This window comes from Corythoichthys intestinalis, chromosome 19 (assembly GCF_030265065.1).
Source record: "Corythoichthys intestinalis isolate RoL2023-P3 chromosome 19, ASM3026506v1, whole genome shotgun sequence".
NCBI classification, from domain to species: Eukaryota; Metazoa; Chordata; class Actinopteri; order Syngnathiformes; family Syngnathidae; genus Corythoichthys; species Corythoichthys intestinalis.
Genome location: NC_080413.1, coordinates 27,456,758 through 27,480,520, shown reverse-complemented (window position 1 = coordinate 27,480,520; position 23,763 = coordinate 27,456,758). Strand labels below are relative to the sequence as shown.

Below are 23,763 nucleotides of genomic sequence, written 5' to 3'. Positions count from 1 at the left end.
AGGTCTTTCGAAGAAGACGCCAATGGAATGTCAAATATTTGGTTAAAAGAAAGCACATGAGCGTATAAGGGTGGGTGGGTGTGTTTTCCTGAGATTTTTAATATGCTATTGTCAGGAGAAATCAGGAAGTGAAAGGTAGGTGTGGCTGAAAAGTAATGAAAGGCATTGATGCACCTCAGACTACAGGCATTGCAACATAGACTCGAGACATCATTGTTGCCGGCAGACACGGCCTTTCAATTTTCCCAACACAGGATGCCAAGTCCCCACGCTATATTTAGCAGTGTGTGAGATTCAAGTCATCTCGAAGATCTCATGCATGTATGTCATTTTTAAACAAAGACAAGACAGAAAGTTGCTTCAATGTCATGTTTGTTCATTTTTTTTTTTAAACTAATTGAATAGGAAAGTCATATAGAGTGAAGAAAACAATTATTTGAACACCTGCTATTTTGCAATTTCTCCAGAGTAGAAATCATGGAGGGGTCTGAAATTTTCATCATAGCTGCATGTCCACTGTGAGAGAGATAATCTAAAACCCTGAAATCTCAATGTATGATTTTCTTCACGATTTATTTGTGTAATGCAGCTGCAAATAAGTATTTGAACACCTGAGAAAACAAAGGTTAATATTTGGTACAGTACTCTTTGTTTGCAATTACAGAGGTCAAACATTTCCTGTAGTTTTTCACCAGGTTTTCACACTGTTTGAGGGATCTTTGCCACTCCTCCACACAGATCTTCTCTAGATCAGTCAGGTTTCTGTGCTGTCGCTGAGAAACACAGAGTTTGAGCTCCCTGCAAAGGTTTTTTTATTGGGTTTAGGTCTGGAGACTGGGTAGGGCACGCTAGAACGTTGATATGCTTCTTATGGAGCCCACTCCTTGGTTATTCTGACTGTCTGCTTCGGACCATTGTCATTTTGGAAGACCTAGCCAGGGCCAATCTTAAATGCTCTGACTGAGGGAAAGAGGTTGTTCCCCAAAATCTTACAACACAGGGCCCAAGTCATCTTCTCTTTAATACAGTGCACTCGTGCTGTCCCATGTGCAGAAAAACACCTCCAAAGCATGATGCCACCACCACCACCATGCTTCACAGTAGGGATGGTGTTTTTGGGAAAGGACTAATCATGCTTCTTCCTCCAAACAGGGTTAGTGGAATTATGACCAAAAAGTTCTATTTTGCTCTTATCTGACCACAAAACTTGCACCCATGACACCTCTGCATCATCCAAATGGTCATAGGCAAACTTAAGATAGGCCTTAACATGTGCTGGTTTAAGCAGGGGAACCTTCAATGCCATGTATGATTTCAAACCATGATGTCTTTGTGTATTACCAAAAGTAACCTTGGAAACGGTGGTCCCAGCTCTTTTCATGTCATTGACCAACTCCTGTCGTGTAGTTCTGGGCTGATTCCTCACCTTTCTTAGGATCATTGATACCCCACGAGGTGGTATCTTACATGGGGCTGCACTCCGATTAATATTGACAGTCATGTTTACCTTCTTCCATTTTCTAATGATTGCTCCAACAGGGTCCTTTTTTCACCACGCTGCTTGGTAATTGCTCCGTAGCCATTTCTAGCCTTGTGGAGGTGTCCAATTTTGTCTCTGGTGTCTTTGGACAGCTCTATGGTCTTGGCCATGTTAAAAGTTTGAGTCTTACTGTTTGTATGGGGTGGACAGGTGTCTTTATGCAGCTATCGACCTCAAACAAGTGCCTCTAATTCAGGATAATACATGGAGTGGAGGTGGACTGTTAATAATCACCAGACTCTTTTTTTTTTTTAACTGATTTTCAGGAAATGCAAAACACTGATTTGTTGAATTCATTTTATCTACGCTAACATTTTTAATCTTCTTTGTGGGGAAAAAAAGAGAGTGACGATGTGTATCAGTTTTTTAAATCATTAAAAAAAAAAAAAAAAAAAACGTTATACATACCTTATTTTCCACACTATGAGGCGCACCTAAAAGCCTTCAATCTTCTCAAAAGCAGACAGTACGCCTTATATATGGCTCAATATTGGTTGATCGTAGCATGACATTCACTTTAGTGGAGTACCATCTAGTGGATGTGTATCGCAACGCCAACCACTACTACTACTACTACTACTACTACTTCACCTTACAACGCGGTGAGCCCAATACAGTATATAAAAACAGTTTTAAGCTGGACCATTCATTGAAGGTGCGCCTTATACTCTGATGCGTTCTATCGTGTGGAAAATACAGTAATAGTATGGCTGTTTTTTTCTTTTTTTTAAGACTTTTTCTTTTTTTTTTAACTGATTTTCCAGGAAATGCAAAACACTGATTTGTTGAATTCATTTTATCTACGCTAACATTTTTAACCTTCTTTGTGGGGAAAAAAAAGAGAGTGATGATGTGTACCACTTTTTTAAATCATTAAAAAAAAAAAAAAAAAAAAATGTTATACGTACCGTATTTTCCGCACTATGAGGCGCACCTAAAAGCCTTCAATCTTCTCAAAAGCAGACAGCGTGCCTTATATATGGCTCAATATTAGTTGATCGTAGCATGACATTCACTTTAGTGGAGTACCATCTAGTGGATGTGTATCGCAACGCCAACCACTGCTACTACTACTACTACTACTTCACCTTACAATGTGGTGAGCGCAATACAGTATATAAAAAGTTTTAAAATGGACCATTCATTGAAGGTGCACCTTATACTCTGATGCGCCCTATCGTGCGGAAAATACAGTAATAGTATGGCTGTTTTCTTTCTTTTTTTAAAGACTTTTTTTTTTTTTTTTTTTTACAAAATATAAAACGCTTTACTAAAGTACCATTAATTTCTTGCTCCTGAATGAAATGGGAGGAAGGATGATGATGACAGATAAAAAATAAGTCTTCATCGTTTCACTTCTCCATTGCAGAATGCCAGTAAATGGCTCTAACAGTAGGAAGGAAGGAAACAAAGTAAGTGCACACAAGAGAGCTCACACTCTTATTGAGAGTGATCATCAGTTCACCACAGAGACTACTATGAGTCAGTGTTCATTCAATAAGGCCATGTCCACCTTTCATTTCTTTTCTTGCACTAAAATCAAACGTTTTGGAAAAGAAAATCATTTTATTAAACAGATCTTGCTTCTCTAATGTGACGATTTAATGCTCCTTTTCCCGTTTAGCAAATTTATTTTAGCTTTCACACATTGTACAGTATGCAAATACTATATACTATATCAATATCTCGGAATGTTATCAGATCTTTTTTTTTTTTAACATTTTTTTTACTTTTCTAATGTGCTCTGTAATGAGGCAATACAGTTACTGAAACCAATAAAACAGTTTTTATCTATGCAGTGAAAAATTGATGCATAAAGCTCTAATGTGTGATTTGGTACTTACAGTGTTCTTCTGGCAAATAATTTCCTGATGGATGACAAGAGAAAATGCATAATTAGACTTTCAAATTGAACTATTCTATTTGTGTAACAAATACATTTTAAAAAGGTGTATATGTCTTTGAAACTGAAACAACTATGCTAATACTCACTGGAGTTGATATTTGAAATTAAAGTTTAATATACCTGTACACTCATTAAAGGAAAAATTAATTCACAATTTGAAGATGCATACTTTTCAATGGTTACAACTTACATGTCTTCCTAAGATGGTTTTATTCATCATTGAGGGGCGAGAGTAAAGAATAATGTCCACTCACTTCACACACTCAGGCCATGTTTACACCTAGCAGGGCTTTTTAAAACCGAGGATCCTGCCCTCTTATGCCAGCAAAAAATAATTACGTCTACACCACCATGTTTATAGAAAAAAAAGCATCCACAGCCAACCACATTTATTAGTTTTTAAGTACAGTGGTACCTCTACATGCGAAGTTAATTTGTTCCAGGACCTTGTTTGTAAGTCGAAATGGTCGAGCAGGATTTTCCTATAAGAATATATTATAATTCCATTAATTCCTTCCACTGCCCAAAAACCTCCACTAAATCCTTAATAAATGCTGCTGTTACTATTACAATTAGCAACTACATAGAGCAAAACAAATAAATTATGAGTGAAAATCACAATAATAATAGTAATAATAATAATACGTGTAATAATGTAACAAATAGGTTTCTAATGTGACGGATGTGTTTTGATTGGTGTACCTGAACGCACCACGTGGCTACTTGACAGAGTGAGAGCGGACTTTTTACTTTCACTTTTCATGTTCCGCTGTGGTGGACAGTTGGCATGTTGCACAAGTTCTGAAATAAATGATTCAAAACCTGAAGAAGCTGGCGATTTTACCACAATAATAATTGTCATTTTAACTTATAAAGACTAGTGAACGGAGGTTGGAGGAGAACCGTCGAGATCGTAGACATTGTAGGGCCGTATTGTCAAGCCAGTTCACGGACGTGCACACCACGCTCATATTTTTCTATCATTTCCATCTTCATTTCAATGGTAAGCCTCACCTTTTTGCTTTTTTCACTACCTGCACTAACATTCTTGAAACCCATGTTGATTTCCCTCACAAGAAAATCCATCGTGCGTCTGTCTTGCGGGAAAACAAAAAAAAAAATGCGGCGCTGTCATAAACTGGCGTATTTCGAGCATGTCGTCGGATGTAGAAACATGGCGAGTCAGATTTTATGTCGGATGTCGAAAATATCGTGTGTCGAAGCGATCGTATGTCGAGGTACCACTGTACATTCATAGCAATGTGCGAAAAATAATTGTAATCTCAACCTCCGCATGTGTTCCTCAATATGAAGCAGTGCAAGAGTTTGGAAATAAATGGAAGCAGAAAACACCCGTCAAATCATCAGATCTAAACCATCTTTTTTTTTTTTTTTTTTTTTAACTTTAAAAAAAAGTATTATTATGCATTAACATATAGAACATAAGTGGCATGGTACATTGTTGGCTAAATGAAAACATATTTGACAAACATAAGGAATAATCATGAATCATACATCTGAAATTACAATCACACTGGAGATATAATAAGAAAGTTAAAAAAAAAAAAAAAAAAAAAAAGGTCAGTCGTTTCAATGTCTTCATGACCAAAAAATACCGTTGTTGTGGTCCAAAGCAAAGTAGAGCCTTAAGAATTCTGAAGAATTAACTAATGAACTTCTTTTGCCTTGGGTGAAATGGGAAATTTAAAGAATTTGGACCTCATGATTTCAACATCTTTTTATGAAAAAAAAATTGCGAAATAAAAGAAAATGGGTATCTTTTATCCACAAAAATTTGTCACATTTTGACATTGGGCTGTTTAAAATCACTGATATTGTGACCACCCACTGCGAAGGTATCCATTAGAAGTGGGAATCTTTGGGCACCTAACGATTCGATTACGATTACAATTCAGAGGCACCGATTCGATTATAAATCGATTAGTGATCCCACCCCCACCACCCACGCGCTTTTAATGTGTTGTACATTAGTTCCAAAATTGTTGAAAAATCCTCTCAGGCTAAACTAATATTTCATTATCAAGTTAAGTTAAAATCAATAAATAAAATACTCAAGTCCTCATTCTGTATCACCAGCTTTAAACAACATTCAATTAATTCAATGATGTGAATCAAACGTTAAAGTTGTAAAAATTGCTATCATTATTCCATAATTTGCCCTCTGTCTACTTTTGACATGCCAAAGTTTTAAAACTGTTTCTTCATTTAAAGAGTCAAGTCAAGATTTTGCCGATTTAGGAGTATTTTAGATAAAACATTATTTAGGTTCGCTACAACAGAGCCTTCTAAAGAAATCTACTTCGTTAAGATGGCAATTACTAAACAGCAAGTCTGTCATTTCGCATTTAGTTCTCTTCATGTGTTTTAACACCGCCGTCCTCTGTCATTTTGCTTCTAGTTCTTGTATATGTGGTATCTATTCTAGCTGTATGTGTCCGTATGTTTGTAGCAACTAGCAACTGGGCGTTGTTTGAAGCAGATGTCGGCCGCAGTCAGGTATTATTGTTTTTTTTATCTATCAGCATTAGTTGTACATGATATTTACTCTCGGTCCGTTCCTCAATGCGTCCCGAAGATCGCGCTGACTGTGTTTTAGTTCTGCTTTACCTGGTATAATTCAATAATCGGAATTTGGATGTTTGTGAATCGTTCTCGAATCTTCCACGGCCGAATCGCAAATAATCTAACAATCGGAAATTTCACACGCCTCTTGTATCCATGTTGACTTCAAATGTAAACATTGGTCTCATGTACGTAGGCATGTGCCAGTATGAAATTCTGACGGTATCAAGGTATTGCAATTACAGCTCTAAAATGTGTTGCCTTAAAATATCTAGGTTAATAAAAAAATGTTTTTCCATTAGGATTTTTACAAAACATACTAGCAAATTGGAAGATATCTATAATGTTAAGTTAAAGTAAATAACAAAAAAATAACAAATATTCTAAATACAATTAAAATAAATGCAGTCCTTTAGTCACAATTGCTAGAGAGAAAAAAAACACGTTTAACCACCGCTAGACACACTAAACATGCTGGATGTATTTTTGGGACATACAAAATAGCTAATACCTTAGGGACGGTATGACAGAAATTTTTTGCGGTTTTGAAACCTTGACGTTTTCATACCACGGTATACCTTGAAACTTGTAATCGGCACATGCCTAGTCTCATGGTTGACGTAGGAACAAAGTTTGCCACAGACAGTGATGTTACCACAGTTAAATCTCCGGTTATCAGTAGAGGCATGTGAAATTTCCGATTCTTAGATTATTCGCGATTCCGTCGTGGAAGATTCGACAACGATTCGCAAACATCCAAATTCCGATTATTCAAATATGCCAAATAAAACGGAACGAAAACACAGTCATTGCATTCTTCGGGACACTATGAGGAATGGACTGACAACTTATGCCGCTAGATAAAGAAACAAAAATACCTTACTGCGGCCGAGAGCGCTTCAAACAACGCCCACGTTGCTACAAACTACGTCCACATAATGCTACGGTAGATATCACATGACAGACTTGCGTTAGTAAACAGCCGCCATCTTAAAGCAATAGACTTCTCTGAAAAGCTGTTGTAGCGGACCTTCCGAGCGAACCCAATTAACTTTTTCTCTCAAATGCTAAATCTTGACTTTTGACTTTTTAAATTATGAAAGTTTTAAAATTTTCACATGTCAAAAATTATGGAATAATGGGAGCAATTTTAACAACTTTAAAGGTTGATTCACAAGATTATATTAATTGAATGTAGTTTAAAGCTGTTGGTACAGAATGGGGACCTGAGTATTTTATTTACTGTTTTGAACTATAAACTTGATAATGAAAAGGTAGTTTATCTAAGCCTGAGAGGATTTTTGTACAATTTTTTAAACTAATGTACGAAATATTAAAAGTAGTTAATAGCCTTAGGGTGCATCAATAATTGATTTATTATCAAATCGTAGCCTCTCAATCGTAATCGTAATCTAATTGTCAGGTGCCCCAAGATTCCCACCGCTAGTTATCAGTGTCCATACGATGGCGCTACAAACGCAGAATTCACACATCTTCACTTTGGTCGGAGTTTTCAAGAACCCTCGTTTTCCAATGCACAAAACGTGCGTGTACGTGTGGATGATAGGCCAAACCAAAGAAAAAGTTATTTTTACAAAGTACCCTGCTACATGTAGACATGGCCTCAGTTGTCATGACAGCAGTGATTTTTTTTTACAAGCCTCTTTTGTATTAAACACTTTCCTGCACTTACTTCTACAGATATGCTGTGAGAATAATTTTACTTAAGGTCACAATAACCTCTTGAGATACTGGTAGCTGGATTATTACAAAGAAAAAACAATTATGTATAAAAGGCGTAAGCAGGCTTTAAAGTAACAAACTCTGAGATTCTTTTTAGTTGTGGCAAGTGAAAATTTGCAGAACACACACGTTCCAGCAGGCGTTTCTACAGAAGAGGGAAATAGCTTCCTAATTAGCAGCATTAGAAAAGGAAAGAATGCTATCTTGAGCAACTTTCACACTGTAAAACGCAATGTGTTAAGATTTAGCCTGACCTGGAATAAGCCACTTATAGACACAGTTGTTTTGTTTGCTCTTATAAAAGCTTCTAGTCTTCAATGCAATCTTATACTATTTTCCTGATTAGAGTGGCAAATAATCGCAGCTGACACAGGATAAACATTAAACTGGTCACCAAGCAATCAAGGCGCACATACACACGATATAACAATTCAGACTCACATTATAACCAATGAAAAACTAGGTCTTCCATCTAAATAAGCAAATGGACAACAGTACTATATGTTTTTATGTTGTTTGGTATTTAGGTCAAAAATAAGTGAGTCTGCATTCACTTATTGTTGAGTGTTTCAATCCAATTTTTGATGCATTTTGGGGGTTACTGGAACAAAAAGATCTTAGTCTGTAAATCCCATATTGACCTATCTCGACGCCCCTAAATATAGACCTTAATAACCAAGCTCGTGATTAAACCGCTGTACTTTTTTTTTTCTGGAAATGATTGTGATGAGAGAGTACCTGCAGTGATTGGAGAGACTCGGAATTGGTGTCACAGTACAGAATGATGTTGTTGGCCATGCTGAAGCTCTCCCTGACTCCCAGGTGGTAGAAGAGTGACGGTTGGCGGAAAGCGTCTGTCATCTCCACAACAGCGATATCTGAGAGGGACAAACAGGCACTACATCATTGTATGTCAGGTGCCACTTGGAAACTAGCCATCAATTTCTTTATAGACTTTAATGACTGATACAGCTTAATAAAATAAATGCCACTATATCAGTGCTTTAATTTAAAAGCTAAAACTCATATGTACAACATTATACATTCATTAACTACTGGAGAGAGGGAATTCCTCGTTTAAATCCCGAAAACTACAAGAAATAATAAAACTAAAAAATCAGGTAAAATTCCAACAATGTTGAACATCTTTTTATACAGCTATAATAACATACTGTATATTAGTGCTGCAACGATTAATCGAGTAATTCAATTAGAAAAAAGCTTCGAATCAAATTTTGCTGCTTCGAGTATTCATTTAATTAGAGTGGCCTTGTAAAGGTTTGTTTTGAAAGTGTTTGCATTTAGTTTGATTGATTTGGGTGGATACACTGCCTTCTAGTGAATATGACATAACGCATGTAACATGGCTGAATCCAGCTGCTCCCTGTTAAGACCAACATAAAGTTGTATTTTTTTTGGTTTGAGCTAATATTTTTTTTATGCATTCGTAATTTAGTTTAGAGATATATTTAACTGTTTTAGTAGGAAAATGAGTTTGAACAATTTAATAAGAGCATTGTAAAAAAAAAAGTTAGCATTTTATAGCATTTAAGCTAGCGAACTTTTGCTATGCAAGTTAGCCAATTGTTCTTTTGTTGTACTTAGATCCTCATTTATTTATTCATTTATTTTTATTTTTATACCATTTTAGGCCAAGCTCGTGTATTTTAATTTATTTTTAAATGAAAGTGCAATTCTGCATAGTTTGAAGAAGCATTTTAAATCTCCTAAAATATACTGTTTTCTGCAACGCATTAACTATTCCCAATCCGATAACTCCATTATTTGAACTAAATAGTTGATATATTAATCGACTATTAAAATAATCAATAACTGCAGCCCTATAGTATATAAATGTAATATATTTACCATTAGAGGTGTGCGAAATTTCCGATTCTTAGATTATTTGCGATTCGGCCGTTGAAGATTCGAGAACGATTCACAAACATCCAAATTCCGATTATTGACATATGTCAAGTAAAGCGGAAGTAAAACACACTCAGTGCGCCGCGCAGTCTTCGGGACGCAATGAGGAACAGAGCGAGAGTAGCAAACATCATATTTGTCATTACCCGGCCCCTCGGGTAATGCCAATGCTCAACTCACGGCTCTAGCTCAACTCATGCCGCGAGATAAAAAAACAACAACATACCTGATTGCTGCCGACAGCTCCACATAATGGTAGATATCATATTTATATAGGACTAGATGCAAAATAGACTCGGTGGCGTTAGGAGCGCATGTACAGAAAGCTAGATGCGGGCGTTAGTAAACGGCCGCCATTTTAAAGCAGTAGACTTCCCTGCAAGGCTGTTGTAGCGAACCTTCCAAGCGAACCTAATTAACTTTTTATCTAAAATACTCCTAAATCGGTAATATATTGACTTGAATCTACTTTAAAATAGTTTTAAAACTTTCACATGTCGAAAGTAGACAAAAGGGAAATTATGGAATAACGGGAGCAATTTTAACAACTTTAACGGTTGATTCAAAACATTAATATAATTGAATGTAGTTTAAAGCTGCTGATACAGAATGGGGATTTGAGTATATTATTTATTGTTTTTAACTGTTAACTTGATACTGAAATAGTCGTTTATTTAAGCCTGCAAGGCTTTTTTTATTTATTTATTTTTTTAACAGTTTTTTTAACTAATGTACAAAACATTAAAAGCGCCTGGCGATTTATAATCGAATCGTAGCCTCTGAATCGTAATCGTAATCGAATCGTTAGGTGCCCAAAGATTCCCACCTCTATTTACCATAGTGCCCGTACACTTAATAAAAGTCGAAAGAAAGACAGAAACGACATTTTGACTCAGGAACAAATGCTTTTGTTACCATAATTTCCTATGTGAATAGTATCTCGGGAAGTATTGTATTTCAACTTTAAGCTTCCACTGTATATCAAATTTCATAAGCATCAAAATTCACAGAGGGGATACATCATCTAAAACTGGCTTTGTTTAGCAAGGGGGAGCAGTCAGGATTGGTAATCCAAAGCAAGAATAACTTGAAACTGCCATTTGCCAATTGTCGCAATTGTTAACTATTGAGTCTTGTGTCAAGAAGCCAAGCAGCGGCAAATGAGACTCTTCAAAATACAGCACTTTTACAATACAACTCCTCCATCAATTCAACATTGGCAATGAACACAAATACAGCCAGGACGACACTCACTCCAGCTGAATTCCTATGCGATAGATCAATAGGTCAGGAGAGTAAATATTACAAGTGTCAGTTGAGCTAGCAGGAACTAAAACTGCTGGTGAAATTGTGGTGAGATCCCACCCCTTGAAAGTGAGGCTAGATAACAGATACCATGGAGGATTATGACCGAAACCGACAATCAGTACAACATTAAACACCACTAGCTCATAAGTAATTATTTCTTGCACAACATTATGATGGTACTGTATATGTCAGTGGAGAAAGCGCCTTTATGCAGGATTCTGGGTTGTTGCTACAGACTGGAGACACTGATAACAGAGACAAGTCGGTGCATGACAAAGGTGCACGTTGATAGCGAAGTGTTTAGTTTTGTTTGTACAGTATGTAGACTGTATATCGTTATGCGAATACAGTGGTACCTCCACATACAAATTTAATTGGTTCCAGGACGTGGTTTGTAAGTCAAAATGGTCGTAGGTTGAGCGGGATTTTCCCATAAGAATACATTATAATTAGATTAATTTGTTCCACAGCCCAAAAACCTACGCTAAATCCTTAAAAAATATTGCTGGAAAAATTCCAAATAGCAATTACGCATAGCAAAACAAATATATTATAAATACAAATTGGAGTAATAATAATATAATAATAATAATAATCTACGGCTGTCAAAATTATCGCGTTAACGGGCGGTAATTAATTTTTAAAAAATTAATCACGTTAAAATATTTGACGCAATTAACGCAAATGCCCCACTCAGACAGATTTAAATGACAGTACAGTGAGATGCCCACATGTTAATTGTGTTTTGTGGAGTTTTGCTGCCCTCTGCTGGCGCTTGGGCTTCAGCACCCATGAGCATTGTGTAAGTAATTATTGACATCAACAATGGCGGCTACTAGTTTATTTTTTGATTGAAAATTTTACACATTTTATTAAAACGAAAACATTAAGAGGGGTTTTAATATAAAATTTCTATCACTTGTACTAAAATTTATCTTTTAAGAACTACAAGTCTTTCTATCCATGGATCGCTTTAACAGAATGTTAATAATGTTAACGCCATCTTGTTGATTTTCTGTTATCTGTTATAATAAACAAATACAGTCCTTATGTACCATATGTTGAATGTATATATCCATCTTGTGTCTTATCTTTCCATTCCAACAATAATTTACAGAAAAATATGGCATATTTTATAGATGGTTTGAATTGCGATTAATGCGATTAATTACGATTAATTAATTTTTAAGCTGTAATTAACTCGATTAAAAATTTAAATCGTTTGACAGCCCTATAATAATCTAATGAATCCGGTTCTAATGTGGCAGTTGTGTTTTGCATGCTGTTCCTGAACAGACTGACGAGAGCGTGAGAGAGGTGCGTTAGAGTCTTACTTTCACTTTTCATGTTCTGTTATTGTTGCTGTCGGCTATGGTGGACAGTAGCTGAAAGTACTGAAAGTCTGATCTGCATCAGAGTTAGCATAAAATTAAACTGTGTGAACTTGCTAACCTGCAAAATCAAAGTCGGAAGCTGCTAAGAGAAAAGTGTCCTTCTGTTTGTGTTTTCTACTGTTAATGTGATTTAAGCTGTGAGAAATGTAGTGACCTCTGCTGGAAACTACAGAATGCCAGAAAAACGTGAGCAAGAAGCTGCTTAGAGAGAGTATTTCTACATATATATACATATACTGGACTGTCTCAGGAAATTAGAATATTGTGTATTCTAATTTCCTGAGACAGTCCTGTATATATACACAGGACTGTCTCAAAAAATTAGAATATTGTGTATTCTAATTTCCTGAGACAGTCCAGTATATAAAAAATCTATATATATAATAAGGGTGTAACAGTACATGTATTTGTATTGAACCGTTTCGGCATGTGGTGCTCGGTTCAGAACGGAGGCGTACCGAACGAGTTTCTGACGTAATGTAACCCTTACTTTTCGAGGCTATGAGTCGATCGGGTTACAGTTTCTTTGTGTAGATTATATTTACTCCGTCTTCTCTACTATAATGGGGACCAACACGGTACGACAGTATAACCCAGAAATGTCAATGGCGCGACAATGTGGCCGCTGCGAGAACGCAGTGAAATGCAGGCGTTAAAGTCAATCAGCCAATGCACACCAGTCGCAGTGCGGCCGCGTGTTAGACGCGTCCCAGAAGCTGCTTAACACGATGCACGCGAAAAGAACAGCAAAGTTTATTATTTGACGCGAGACGCGACCCTCCTGCATCAATACTACTACCGGTAGCTGGAATCGGGCAGACCGGAAGTCACTTGTGTAAAAATACGATGGATCCAGTCGATTTTCAAACTAATATGCAATCGTAACCCACTTTTTAAGTCCATCAGATCTCTTGAGTGGTAGATCAGGGCACAGTTGACTTGTCTTTGTTGATTTACTGCTGTCATCTCTGCTATAATAATAACCAACACTGCCCCGTGTTCAATACAAAACCCTCCTACCACAACAAAACAAGTAGGAATTAATATTCACATAGGAGCTAAAGTTATACAACATAAAATATACAAATATAAATGAATACTACATCACATTTATAAAATATAAACACATTATAAAATAAATAAAAGCTCATTTAAATAAAATACATTGAAATGAGTGAAATGAAATGAATTCATATTATTTGATTACAGGTGTTTTAACCTGTAATCAAATAATATGAATAATACACAGATCCTCCACAGATCCACAATTAAATTCATTAATTTCTGTGTGGCGCTTTAACTTGAGAAAATACACCAATACAGCTTTTGAAAACCTTTCATAAGAAAAAAAAATGATTCATTGAGGCATTTCATTTGTAAAATACATGTTAAAATCTTTGTCATTGGGATTGCTTTTCTCTTTAGCACAGGATTTCTTTTTTCTTCTTTCTTTCAGAAAGAAAGCTGACCAATACGCGGGGTCTGAAAGGCAAATTGTTGTTGGATTATCTTTAAAAACCCGCTACTTTTTGAGCAGAATTCTAGTTTTGTATAGGCTAATGTTCCTATTGTTGAAAGCGCAAAGGTGTGTAATAAACAACTATCACATTAATATTTTGCATTTTGTTTTGTTACTGTACCGAAAATGAACCGAACCGTGACCTCAAAACCGAGGTACGTACCGAACCGAGATTTTTGTGTACCGTTACATAGTATTTTTTATTATTATTATTTTTAAAAGTTAGTTTTAATCCCACAATTCCTCGCTGACTTTGTGCAAAATTACAAACTACAGCCTGGAAAGATAGCTATTCAATCGTTGGCACTTCCCATGACACATCACTAATAGAATTCCTCAGTTCTGCAAACACGGCAAACAAGTGCATGATTAGTGGCCTTGCAATCATTGCCAATGCCAGCACCTTCCACCAGGAAGCAGGAATTTGTGTTTGGGATTTGTCATCATTAAGCTTTCCATTTACACCATGTTTCCCATGGCTGTGATAACCCTGTTTCAGGCCACAGCAAGGATTTTGATGTCTGCTTTGTTTCATAACATTATTTTGAATTGCATAAAAAATGTGTCGGCTATGAATGTGCAGTCAAGCCTCAAACCTGCATGCTTGTAAGTAGATAATGCATGCGCTTGTTCACCAGCACAGAATTGGAACGCAGATGATTTTGGGACATCTTGGCAACGTAACAGAACATCTGAATGCATGCCACTGTGCCAGCCGACCTGGCAGTATGAACACAGAATTGTTTAGAGAATGCAACAGGGTAACTTGAGCCACTGTGTCACCCATTAAAAACAGACTCGAAGCATCAGATCACATGTTCACCTCACTTGCCCTTACTGCCACTCCAATAAGTAATGGAAAAACTATGTTACGCTTAAACATATAAAAACAATAAAATAAGGGGCCTAATACTCCTAGTCTGCCTCGTCCATTCACAGAACTGCTACTGTTTACCCAAACCAAATTGATTTTCTTGCTTCCCGTTTAAAACAGAACAGGCAAAACAATTAAATATTCTAATTGGCTTGAAGCAATGCTCAGTCTCCTGCAGATGCTTTTTTTCCTTTCTCGGGTGTATCTCAGTAAGATTGTATGCCTTCAGCGGTCCTGAATTCACTGACACGTGTTGACCAGTGTTGTTTTTGGCAGGCCTTTAAATTATTGTGTTAGTATTTTGGTTTAAAATACTTAATAGTCTTAGTCATATTTTAGTCATTTCAAAATGTTTTCGTCTTCGCCTAGTTTTAGTCGATGAAATCTCATACAAACTTCATCTAGTTTTAGTCGTCAGTTATTCAAAAATTTTTCGTCGCTAAAATTCAAGTTTTAGTTCAAAAATTAAAAAAGGTTTCCAACAATTTCGAATGAAAATAGACGAGCACATACGTATAAGCGTCTACAAGGACAACGCCAACTTTGTGATGGTAATACAGCTAGTCTCCAGGTAATGACGTACCCGGCTTACGTGATTTCGACTTTATGACATCGGAGTATCATCCACCATTCTGTCTCCATTCTCCAGTCCTATATTTTTTTCTTAAGTCGCGTAAACAGTACCTAGTTCTTGCCATGTCAGGATTCCTTCCTCCCCTAGCAGCGTCGCCGCTGTCCTGCAGTTTCTGAAAGCATCAGGTCCCAGTTCCTTGTTCTCATGCTGATGCTGCTTCCCCTCAGTGCGGACACTTCTTGCGATTACCGATCTGTTTCTGTTTTTTTAGTTCGGACAGCGGGTCGCGTAAAGAGAGGGGACGCTGGTGACCTGAGCGGCCATGTCATTCCCATTCTCTTCCCACGGCGCCTTTTTCTCTCAGCAAGGCGACTCACATTCGAGTAAAAACTGAAGTTTTTTTTTTTTTTTTTTTAAAGTCCGAATACTCGTTCAATATAACAGCATTTAACACAATGTCCCTGACAGTATCTAATTTTTTTACTTTATCTTATTGATATGACGTATAATGAATATTTTGGACAGTTATTTTGAGGTTCGGGGGGTATCTTGGGGTACTTAAAGGGTTAATTCTGATTTACGCGGCAATTTAGGTTACCTCGCCAGCCTAGGAACAGAACTAGTTCGTAACCTGGGTACTAACTATACACACTCAGCAGGAAAGGAGTACATTATTTTCAATTAAACCTACCTAAAAGACACGAACTGTATGTAAAAAAAAAAAAAAACTTGTCAGAGCGTTTAACATAGAGATGTTCCCATCCGATATTTGGATCGGATCGGATGCCGATATGGGCAAAAAAATGCATATCAGTATCGGATCAGCCAACACGGAAAAATTCTGATCCAGACTTACGATCCAGTTTTTTTTTTTTAAAACAGTTTTTTTTTTGTAAAAGTCTGGTCCGGGTTTTCCAGCGCACCGATTTACATAATCCATTCCAGTTTTTGCTTCAGTTTCCCTAAAATCCGTTCCGCATTTTACGGCACACCTTCAACGCACTACATTTACATTACCGTCTCCCAATTTAACAAGAGACTTTATCGGCAAAAATGTCAGCTGTGTGGGATTATTTCACTTTAAAGGACGGCAAAGATGAAGAGGCAGAGTGCAACATATGCCACAATAAAGTCAAGCGTAGTGGTAAAGCTGTAAGAAGTTTTAATACAACCAACCTAATCAAGCATTCAGCGAAATACCACCACAAACAATATAAGAACTATGTTAAGAAAACCGAAGACAAAAAGAAAGGTCCTACGCAACTAACACTGGCAGAAACTTTTGCTATGCGTGACAAACTGGCACTCGACAGTCCCAAAGCCCAGGGAATAACAAGAGTCATTGCCGAAGAATTCATTCTGGATGACGAGCCATTATCTCTCGTGAGTAAAGACGCACCATCCAACACTTAGAACCACGGTACAATATGCCCAGCCGTCATTACATCCTTGAGCAATTCGGCCGTGGAAGATTCGAGAACGATTCACAAACATCCAAATTCCAATTATTGAAATATGTCAAGTAAAGTGGAACTAATACACAGCACGGTCTTCGGGACGCAATGAGAAACAGACTGCATTGCGTCCCGGAAGTAAACATCATGCTTGTCATAGACCCGGGTAATGCCAATGCTCAACTCACGGCTTTAGCTCAACTCATGCCGCTGGATAAAAAACACAAGAATACCTGACTGCTGCTGACAGCCGCTACAAACTACGTCAACATCGTTTTACTGTAGATAATAGATATCATATGTATATAGAACTAAGATACAAAATGACAGACCCGATGGCGTTAGCAATATTGAAGTATTGAAACTAGTTGCGCTAGTAAACAGCCGCCATCTTAAAGCAGGAGACTTCCCTAGTAGGCTGGTGTGAACCTTCCAAGCGAACCTAATGAACTTTTTATCTAAAATACTCCTAAATCGGCAAAATCTTGACTTGAATCTATCTTCAAAACAGTTTTAAAACTTTCACATGTCGAAAGCAGACAGAAGGGAAATTACGGAATAATGGGAGCAATTTTAACAACTTTAACAGTTGATTCGGAAAATTAAATGAATTGAATGTAGTTTAAAGCTGCTGATACAGAATGGGGACTTGAGTATTTTATTTACTGTTTTAAAATGTTAACTTGATACTGAAATAGTCGTTTATTTAAACCTGAGAGGCTTTTTATACAATTTTTTAACTAATGCACGAAACATTAAAAGCATCTAATAGCTTGGGGGAGTTTGTGGGATTTTCCACTGAGGTTGTTTGTGTGTTTTGCTTTTTTAAGACAGTTTACAATATTATTTGCACGTTTTACTGACTGACTATGTAATTTCTGTTTGTTATTTATAATGTTTTGTGCTTGTCACTGAATAAACAGGTCAGTTCCTTGTTACCAACCGTTGTGTGTTATTCAAACTCACCTAATTCAGCTGGCTAGTTGTTATCAAGAGTACTAAAACCTTTTTCAACATGAGTCTGACAACGAAGTAAGGAGGCTAAATAACTTTAAACTCTAACACATGCTCAGATAGGCCGATATCGGTATCGGCCAGTATCGGTATCGGATCGGAAGTGCAAAAACCTGGATCGGGACATCCCTAGTTTAACATCCTCTAGACTTACCAACCAGAAAAGCCAAGTGGTTCTGCATTAGAACGGCCAATGTAATTAGAGGACCCTCGCCATTCTAAAGTTAATGCTAGTGCTAACGCGAATGCTACACTAATGCTGGGATTACATTTAGCGTCTGATGATCACTCAGCACAGATCTTTAAAGGCTAAAGCAGCATTGCATATTCTCTCTTGCAAGGATAAGAAAACAAATCTTACCCATGTTTCCAAACAAGCAAGATGGAGTGCAGCTTAGTTTGAGACACATCCTAAACTCCGTTGAGGAGGGAGAGGTGCAGCAAATCTCACATGGGCAACACGACCCAAACACTGCCACGATGCAAGCCGACGTACTCCACGTACCATGTGAAAAATGTCACACATTGTTAACGTATGACAGAAACGATGCCGCATTTTCATCTCACAAGATGAAAACTGGCATTCGTCTCGTTATGTTCTAGTTTCCAAAGCCACATTTTTAACTCGTCATTGTCACGTCATAGTCATGAAAAATTTGTTAGTCGACTAAATATTTACCTTTTTTATCACTGTTGACGAAAACAGCACTGGTGTTGACTCACCCCTTAGTATAAAATACATTGGTACCGCCGCATACAAAGTTAATTCGTTCCAGGCCCTTGTTTGTAAGTCGAAATGATCGTATGTCGAGCAGGGATTTTCCACAAGAATACATTTTAATTCCATAAATTAATTTGACAGCCCAAAAACATACACTAAATCCTTAATAAATATTACTGGTACTATTACAAATGGCAATTACACACAGCAAAACAAATAAATTATTAATAAAAACCATAATAATTCTTGTAATAATGTAACGAATCGGGTTGTAATGTGGCGGACGTGTTTTGTGTGCTGTACCTGAACGCACCGCGTGGCTGACGTCACAGAGAGAGAAAAGTGCGGTTGAGATTTAACTTTCTCTTTTAATGTTTTATTGTTGCCATCAATTTCGGTGGCCAGTAGGCGTGTTGTGTTGCACAAGTTATGAAATAAATGATGAAAACCTCACAAAGCTGGCGATATCTTTAGCGATGTTACAATAACAATTGTCACCTTAACTTATGAAGCCTGGCAAACGAAGGTCGGAGGAGGACTGTTGAAATAGTAGACATTCTACGGCCTTATTGTTGAGCCAGTTCACGGATGCGCACCCCACGCTCATATTTTTCTATCATTTCCACCTTCATTTCAATTGCAAAGGTGACCTTTTTTCTTTTTTCACCACCTGCACTAACCTTCTTGGAACTTGTGCTGATTTCTCTCACAAGAAAATCTGCCATGCGTCCGTCTGCGGCGCTGTCATGTCGTTGTATTTCGAGCATGTCTTTGGATGTAGAAACAAATGGCGAGTCAAATTTTATGTCGGATGTCGAAAAGATCGTGTGTCGACGCAATCGTATGTCGAGTAACCATTGTAGATCAGGGGTCCCCAACCGCCGGGCCGCGGACCGGGACCGGTCCGTGGCGCATTTGCTACCGGGCCGCACAGAAACAATAACTTATTAACGACTGCATTCCGGCCAAATTAACTTTGCCGTGTGCCCCTAAACACACCAAAAACCCCTGTCTACTCTAGATATAATACTACAGGATAGAATGTCGTCATAGAAATCCATTGATTGGACTGCTAGCAGTACATCTTGTTTTGTATATCTATGTGGCTTGTGCTCGATAATGATGTATGACGTAGGGCGGGCGCATCACATTTGTTCCCGGAAATAATTAGCCCCACACTAGAATGACTGAAAAACAGATGTCTTTGGACAGAATTTTTACGAGGAAAACGGCACCTGGCGAGCCAGAAGATGAGCCTACAATCTCGAAGAAAACAAAATCTATGCTACTTCCCTATCACTAAAGACCCACGAACTGCGAAGGAGTGGATTCGTGACCTGTATGTGAAAAAACCGAGTGATTCGAGCATGTCTGTGCAACAGGAAAATCAGCTTGTAGAGATCGCAAATCACGGCGACCTTAAACGTACATTTGAGACAACAACTCTGCTGTGGTTCTGGATTAAAGTCATTTCGGAATATCCTGACATCGCTAAGAGAGCACTGAAAACTGTGCTACAATTTCCAACATCGTATCTTTGTGAAGCAGGCTTCTCTCACTCTCCCATCTCGGGACCATCTCGTCTCAACGAAACAAGCTCAGGCCTCCCACTGATTCAGCGGGTGAGTTGTATTTTCCCTGCACTTAACACAACTTAACACAACGGGGCTAAAAACAAACGTTATTTTATATTTGCTGTATTTTTCTGCCGCACATTGCCGGTGTTCTGATAAATTTGGCATGCGTGTAGAGTAGTGACGGGATCTGTCGTTCACTTGAGTAAACGAATCCATTCCGGTTCGTTCAGTAAAACAATTCGTTCAAACGAATCGTTCAACGAATCGTTCGCCCCCCTCATCTCCCTCCCCACCCAAATGAATCGTTCGGTTAGTGAACGGGAAGTGACGTTGCCGAACGAATCACCAAAGACCGCTTCGCAGTATAACTGAACGGGAAGTGACATTGCTTGGTCCCTCCCTCTCTTGCACATTGACCACTCGTCGTAGTTTCAGAAATGAGTGACAGGCGATATCATTCTGCTCTCAGAGACAGCCTCGTCTCCCTCCCGCTGCTGCATAAGCGAGGGAGAACTTCCGCGTCGTCTGTCCTAGTTCTATGGGCTCAAAGTCATGGCTCGTGCTTGCATTTCGAATTAGGACACGGTTAAACATTTTCCTTTTGAGGGGGAAGTCGGGGTTTGGGGTAGGGGGCGCACGGACTTTCTTTAGCATGATCTTGCTCACATATACAATGCTGCTGCTAACAGCCAACGCGGCATGCCTGCTGTCACGAAAATAAAAATAAATCGAAAGTTTAATTTCTAATTATGGAACGGCCAACACATCATATTAACCTCTCGCTCTGTTGTATTTTTGTTTTTTATTATTAAGATGATCGTTTTGAATTTTTGCACTGGTATTAATAAATAAAATAATCCGGTCAGCTCCCCTGTCGTCCCCGCATCTCAGATCGTCAAATGCTGACGAGAAATAATTGTTTGCTTTATGATTTCGCCTTTCTACTCTCATTAGTCTGTTAAGAAAAATGTAGACATATTGCGACATCTCCCGTGTCCGCGCGCTTTGTTTTTGGGGCGCTTGAGTAGCACATGATGGACGGATTGACATAATTTGTCAAACCAACCGACACCCTCTGACACGGAAAAAAAAAAAAAAAAAACACTCGGAAAAAATTGACATGTATATACAGTTTCATTGCAAATCAGTATTATGGTGATCATACTAAATATTATTTTTTTTCTGTGCACATATGAGGTACATATCGCTGCCATGAAGCCTCCATATAGTGACAGTTCTCTGCCCGCTTCACTGCCGTCACGCGACCGCAGCTCAGGTTTTGCTTGCCTCGTAGCTACGCGTGTTTTAAATTACTGTAAATTTGATAGTATATCGTCATAGGCACAGTCCCGAGTCTGTTGAGAAAAGTAGAACACTAAACCATGCTCGCTAGATTTGTGTGGTGTTTTTGTCTTTTTGAGCAGCATTTGATAGGCTCCACGTTAACAAATATGTGACAAAGTCGTTTCCTTTCATTTTATGACTCGTTCACCGCATAGTCATTACTGGAAAGTCCAGTTAGCAGCAAGCTAGGTCAGGAACCGGAGGACCGAATCACTGAACGGGAAGTGACAAAACTCAGTCTTTCCCCCCTGCCTGCACGCTGGCTGCTTATTGGCCACACGTGGAAATGAGTGACATACGCCATGATTCTGTTTCCGCTCCCTCCCCTGCCCGCGATGAGGCTGGCGTCTGATTGGTCGTGTGCGATGTCAGAAGACGCTGCCGCTTGCTCAACGCCCTCCCACGCAGCGAACAAGCGCCACCAACTTCATAGAACGAATCAGTGCAGATGGTGATTAGTTCGGTCTCGTTCACCCAAACAATTCGTTCAAAAAGAACGAATCGTTCGCGACCGATACAACACTAGTGTAGAGCTGAAACGAATACTCGAGCAACTCCAGTTTAAAAACTGATCAGAGTAATTTTATTCACCTCGAGTAATCGTTTAATTTTGACAGCTCTAAGCATCACGTTTTGCCCGGACTACTTTTAATGCAAGACAACGCACTGATGTCACGTGCGTAGAAGAAGAAGCAATAAAAATAAATAAATAAATAAATTTAAAAACAAAACAAAACACTGCAGCCGACAGGTGCTACAAACGACGACGACGTTGCTAAAAACTAGCCCGTATGATGCTACGGTGGTAGCAGGTAGCGTCTGATGCGTCTCCTAGAGATCACATGTATGTTGAACTAGATGCGAAATGACAAGAGTCAGAGGCGATACTAAACAGCAACCATCTTAAAGCAGTAGACTTCTAAAGCGCTAATAAATAAGTTTAACGTTACTGTCACTCGCTCATGTAACGTTAGCCCTGTGGAGGGCTAGGTTTCTATTAATTATGACCACTGTCGATGCGTGGCTAACGTGTTTTACATACAGGCTTTATTTATTCTGTGAAAACATAGCATTGTAGAGTGATGAGGGTGTAAAATAAAAACTTAATAATGCTAACTGTCAATTTTAGCTCAGTAGTCATTGCTGGATAAACACCAAGTAGCACTGGACCCTGCTCCAATACAGCAGGTATCATACATTTATTTTGAACACTGCAAAAACTCAAAATCCTATCAGGACTTACAAAATAGCTTGACACAAATAGAAATTCAATTGAAACACGTGGAGAAAAACACCTAACTTTTAAGTGATGTCTGTTATCAAGCGTAATGGCATTTTTAGGTAACATATATATATATGTATGTATATATATATATATATATACTTTATAAGATCTAAAGGTTTTTTGAGTGAAAGCAGTGAATTAGTCTTTTTTTAATTCTAGTTACATCTGAGATGCAATTGTTGGCAGTTTTCAACAATGTGTATCGAAAATAAAGTCATTGATTGACTGAAAATCGTTCAGTATTAGATGAAATGTCTTGTTTTCTCATGTATATTTAGAATTGCTCTTCACCTAAAAATATATATGTTTTATCCGATTACTCGATTAATCGATAGAATTTTCAGTTGATTGCTCGATTACTAAAATATTCGATAGCGGCAGCCCTACATGCGTGTAACGCTAAAAATGACCACGAATGCAGCGATTCCAATGTACACACTACAAACTTTCTTTAAAGAAAGGAATATTAACTTACGTTTACCATGTTAGCTGCACACAACAATTGCACGCAGCTCTCTCACTTAACGACTTCGCCGTGTCGTTAAGCATTAATTTACGCCATTTTCATACTGCACTTGTATGTTTATGATGTATATAGTTTTTTAGCACTGTTGGATAACATTGAGAGTCCAACTGAATATAAAAGAGGGCTTTTTTCACCCCCACAAAAGCTTTGGGAGCAAAATTTTATAAGGGTGCAAAATTTGACAGAACACCGGTCCGTGAAAAAAAGACCAAAATCACACTGGTCCGTGGTGCAAAAAAGGTTGGGGACCCCTGCTGTAGATGCTTCCTCAGTTCCATTTGCTCTTCTATGTGTGCTAACATTGAAATGGAACAACTGTTCAACTTAATGGATTATACCTGCAACTGAGAATGCGTATGTCTCCGCCTGCAGTCACTGTGCACAAACTGTCTATTTCTGTCGAAGGTTCGGTCACTCGTATCTCCAATTGTGGCCAATTGTGTACTCATGTAGGTGGACAGGGCTACGCTTGAAT

General features: G+C 38.1%; 1 protein-coding gene across 2 annotated transcripts in view; it reads right to left on the bottom strand.

Annotated features, from left to right (window-relative positions):
* Window positions 1–23,763, bottom strand: part of map3k5 (mitogen-activated protein kinase kinase kinase 5) — a 106,346-nt gene that overhangs the window by 70,162 nt on the left and 12,421 nt on the right. For both annotated transcript variants that reach the window (XM_057822390.1, XM_057822391.1), the window contains exons 2-3: window positions 8,511–8,650; window positions 3,385–3,408 (exon numbers count right to left, since the gene is read on the bottom strand). In XM_057822390.1, coding sequence (XP_057678373.1) covers window positions 3,385–3,408; window positions 8,511–8,650 — 164 coding nt within the window. The remainder of the gene's footprint in view (window positions 1–3,384; window positions 3,409–8,510; window positions 8,651–23,763) is intronic.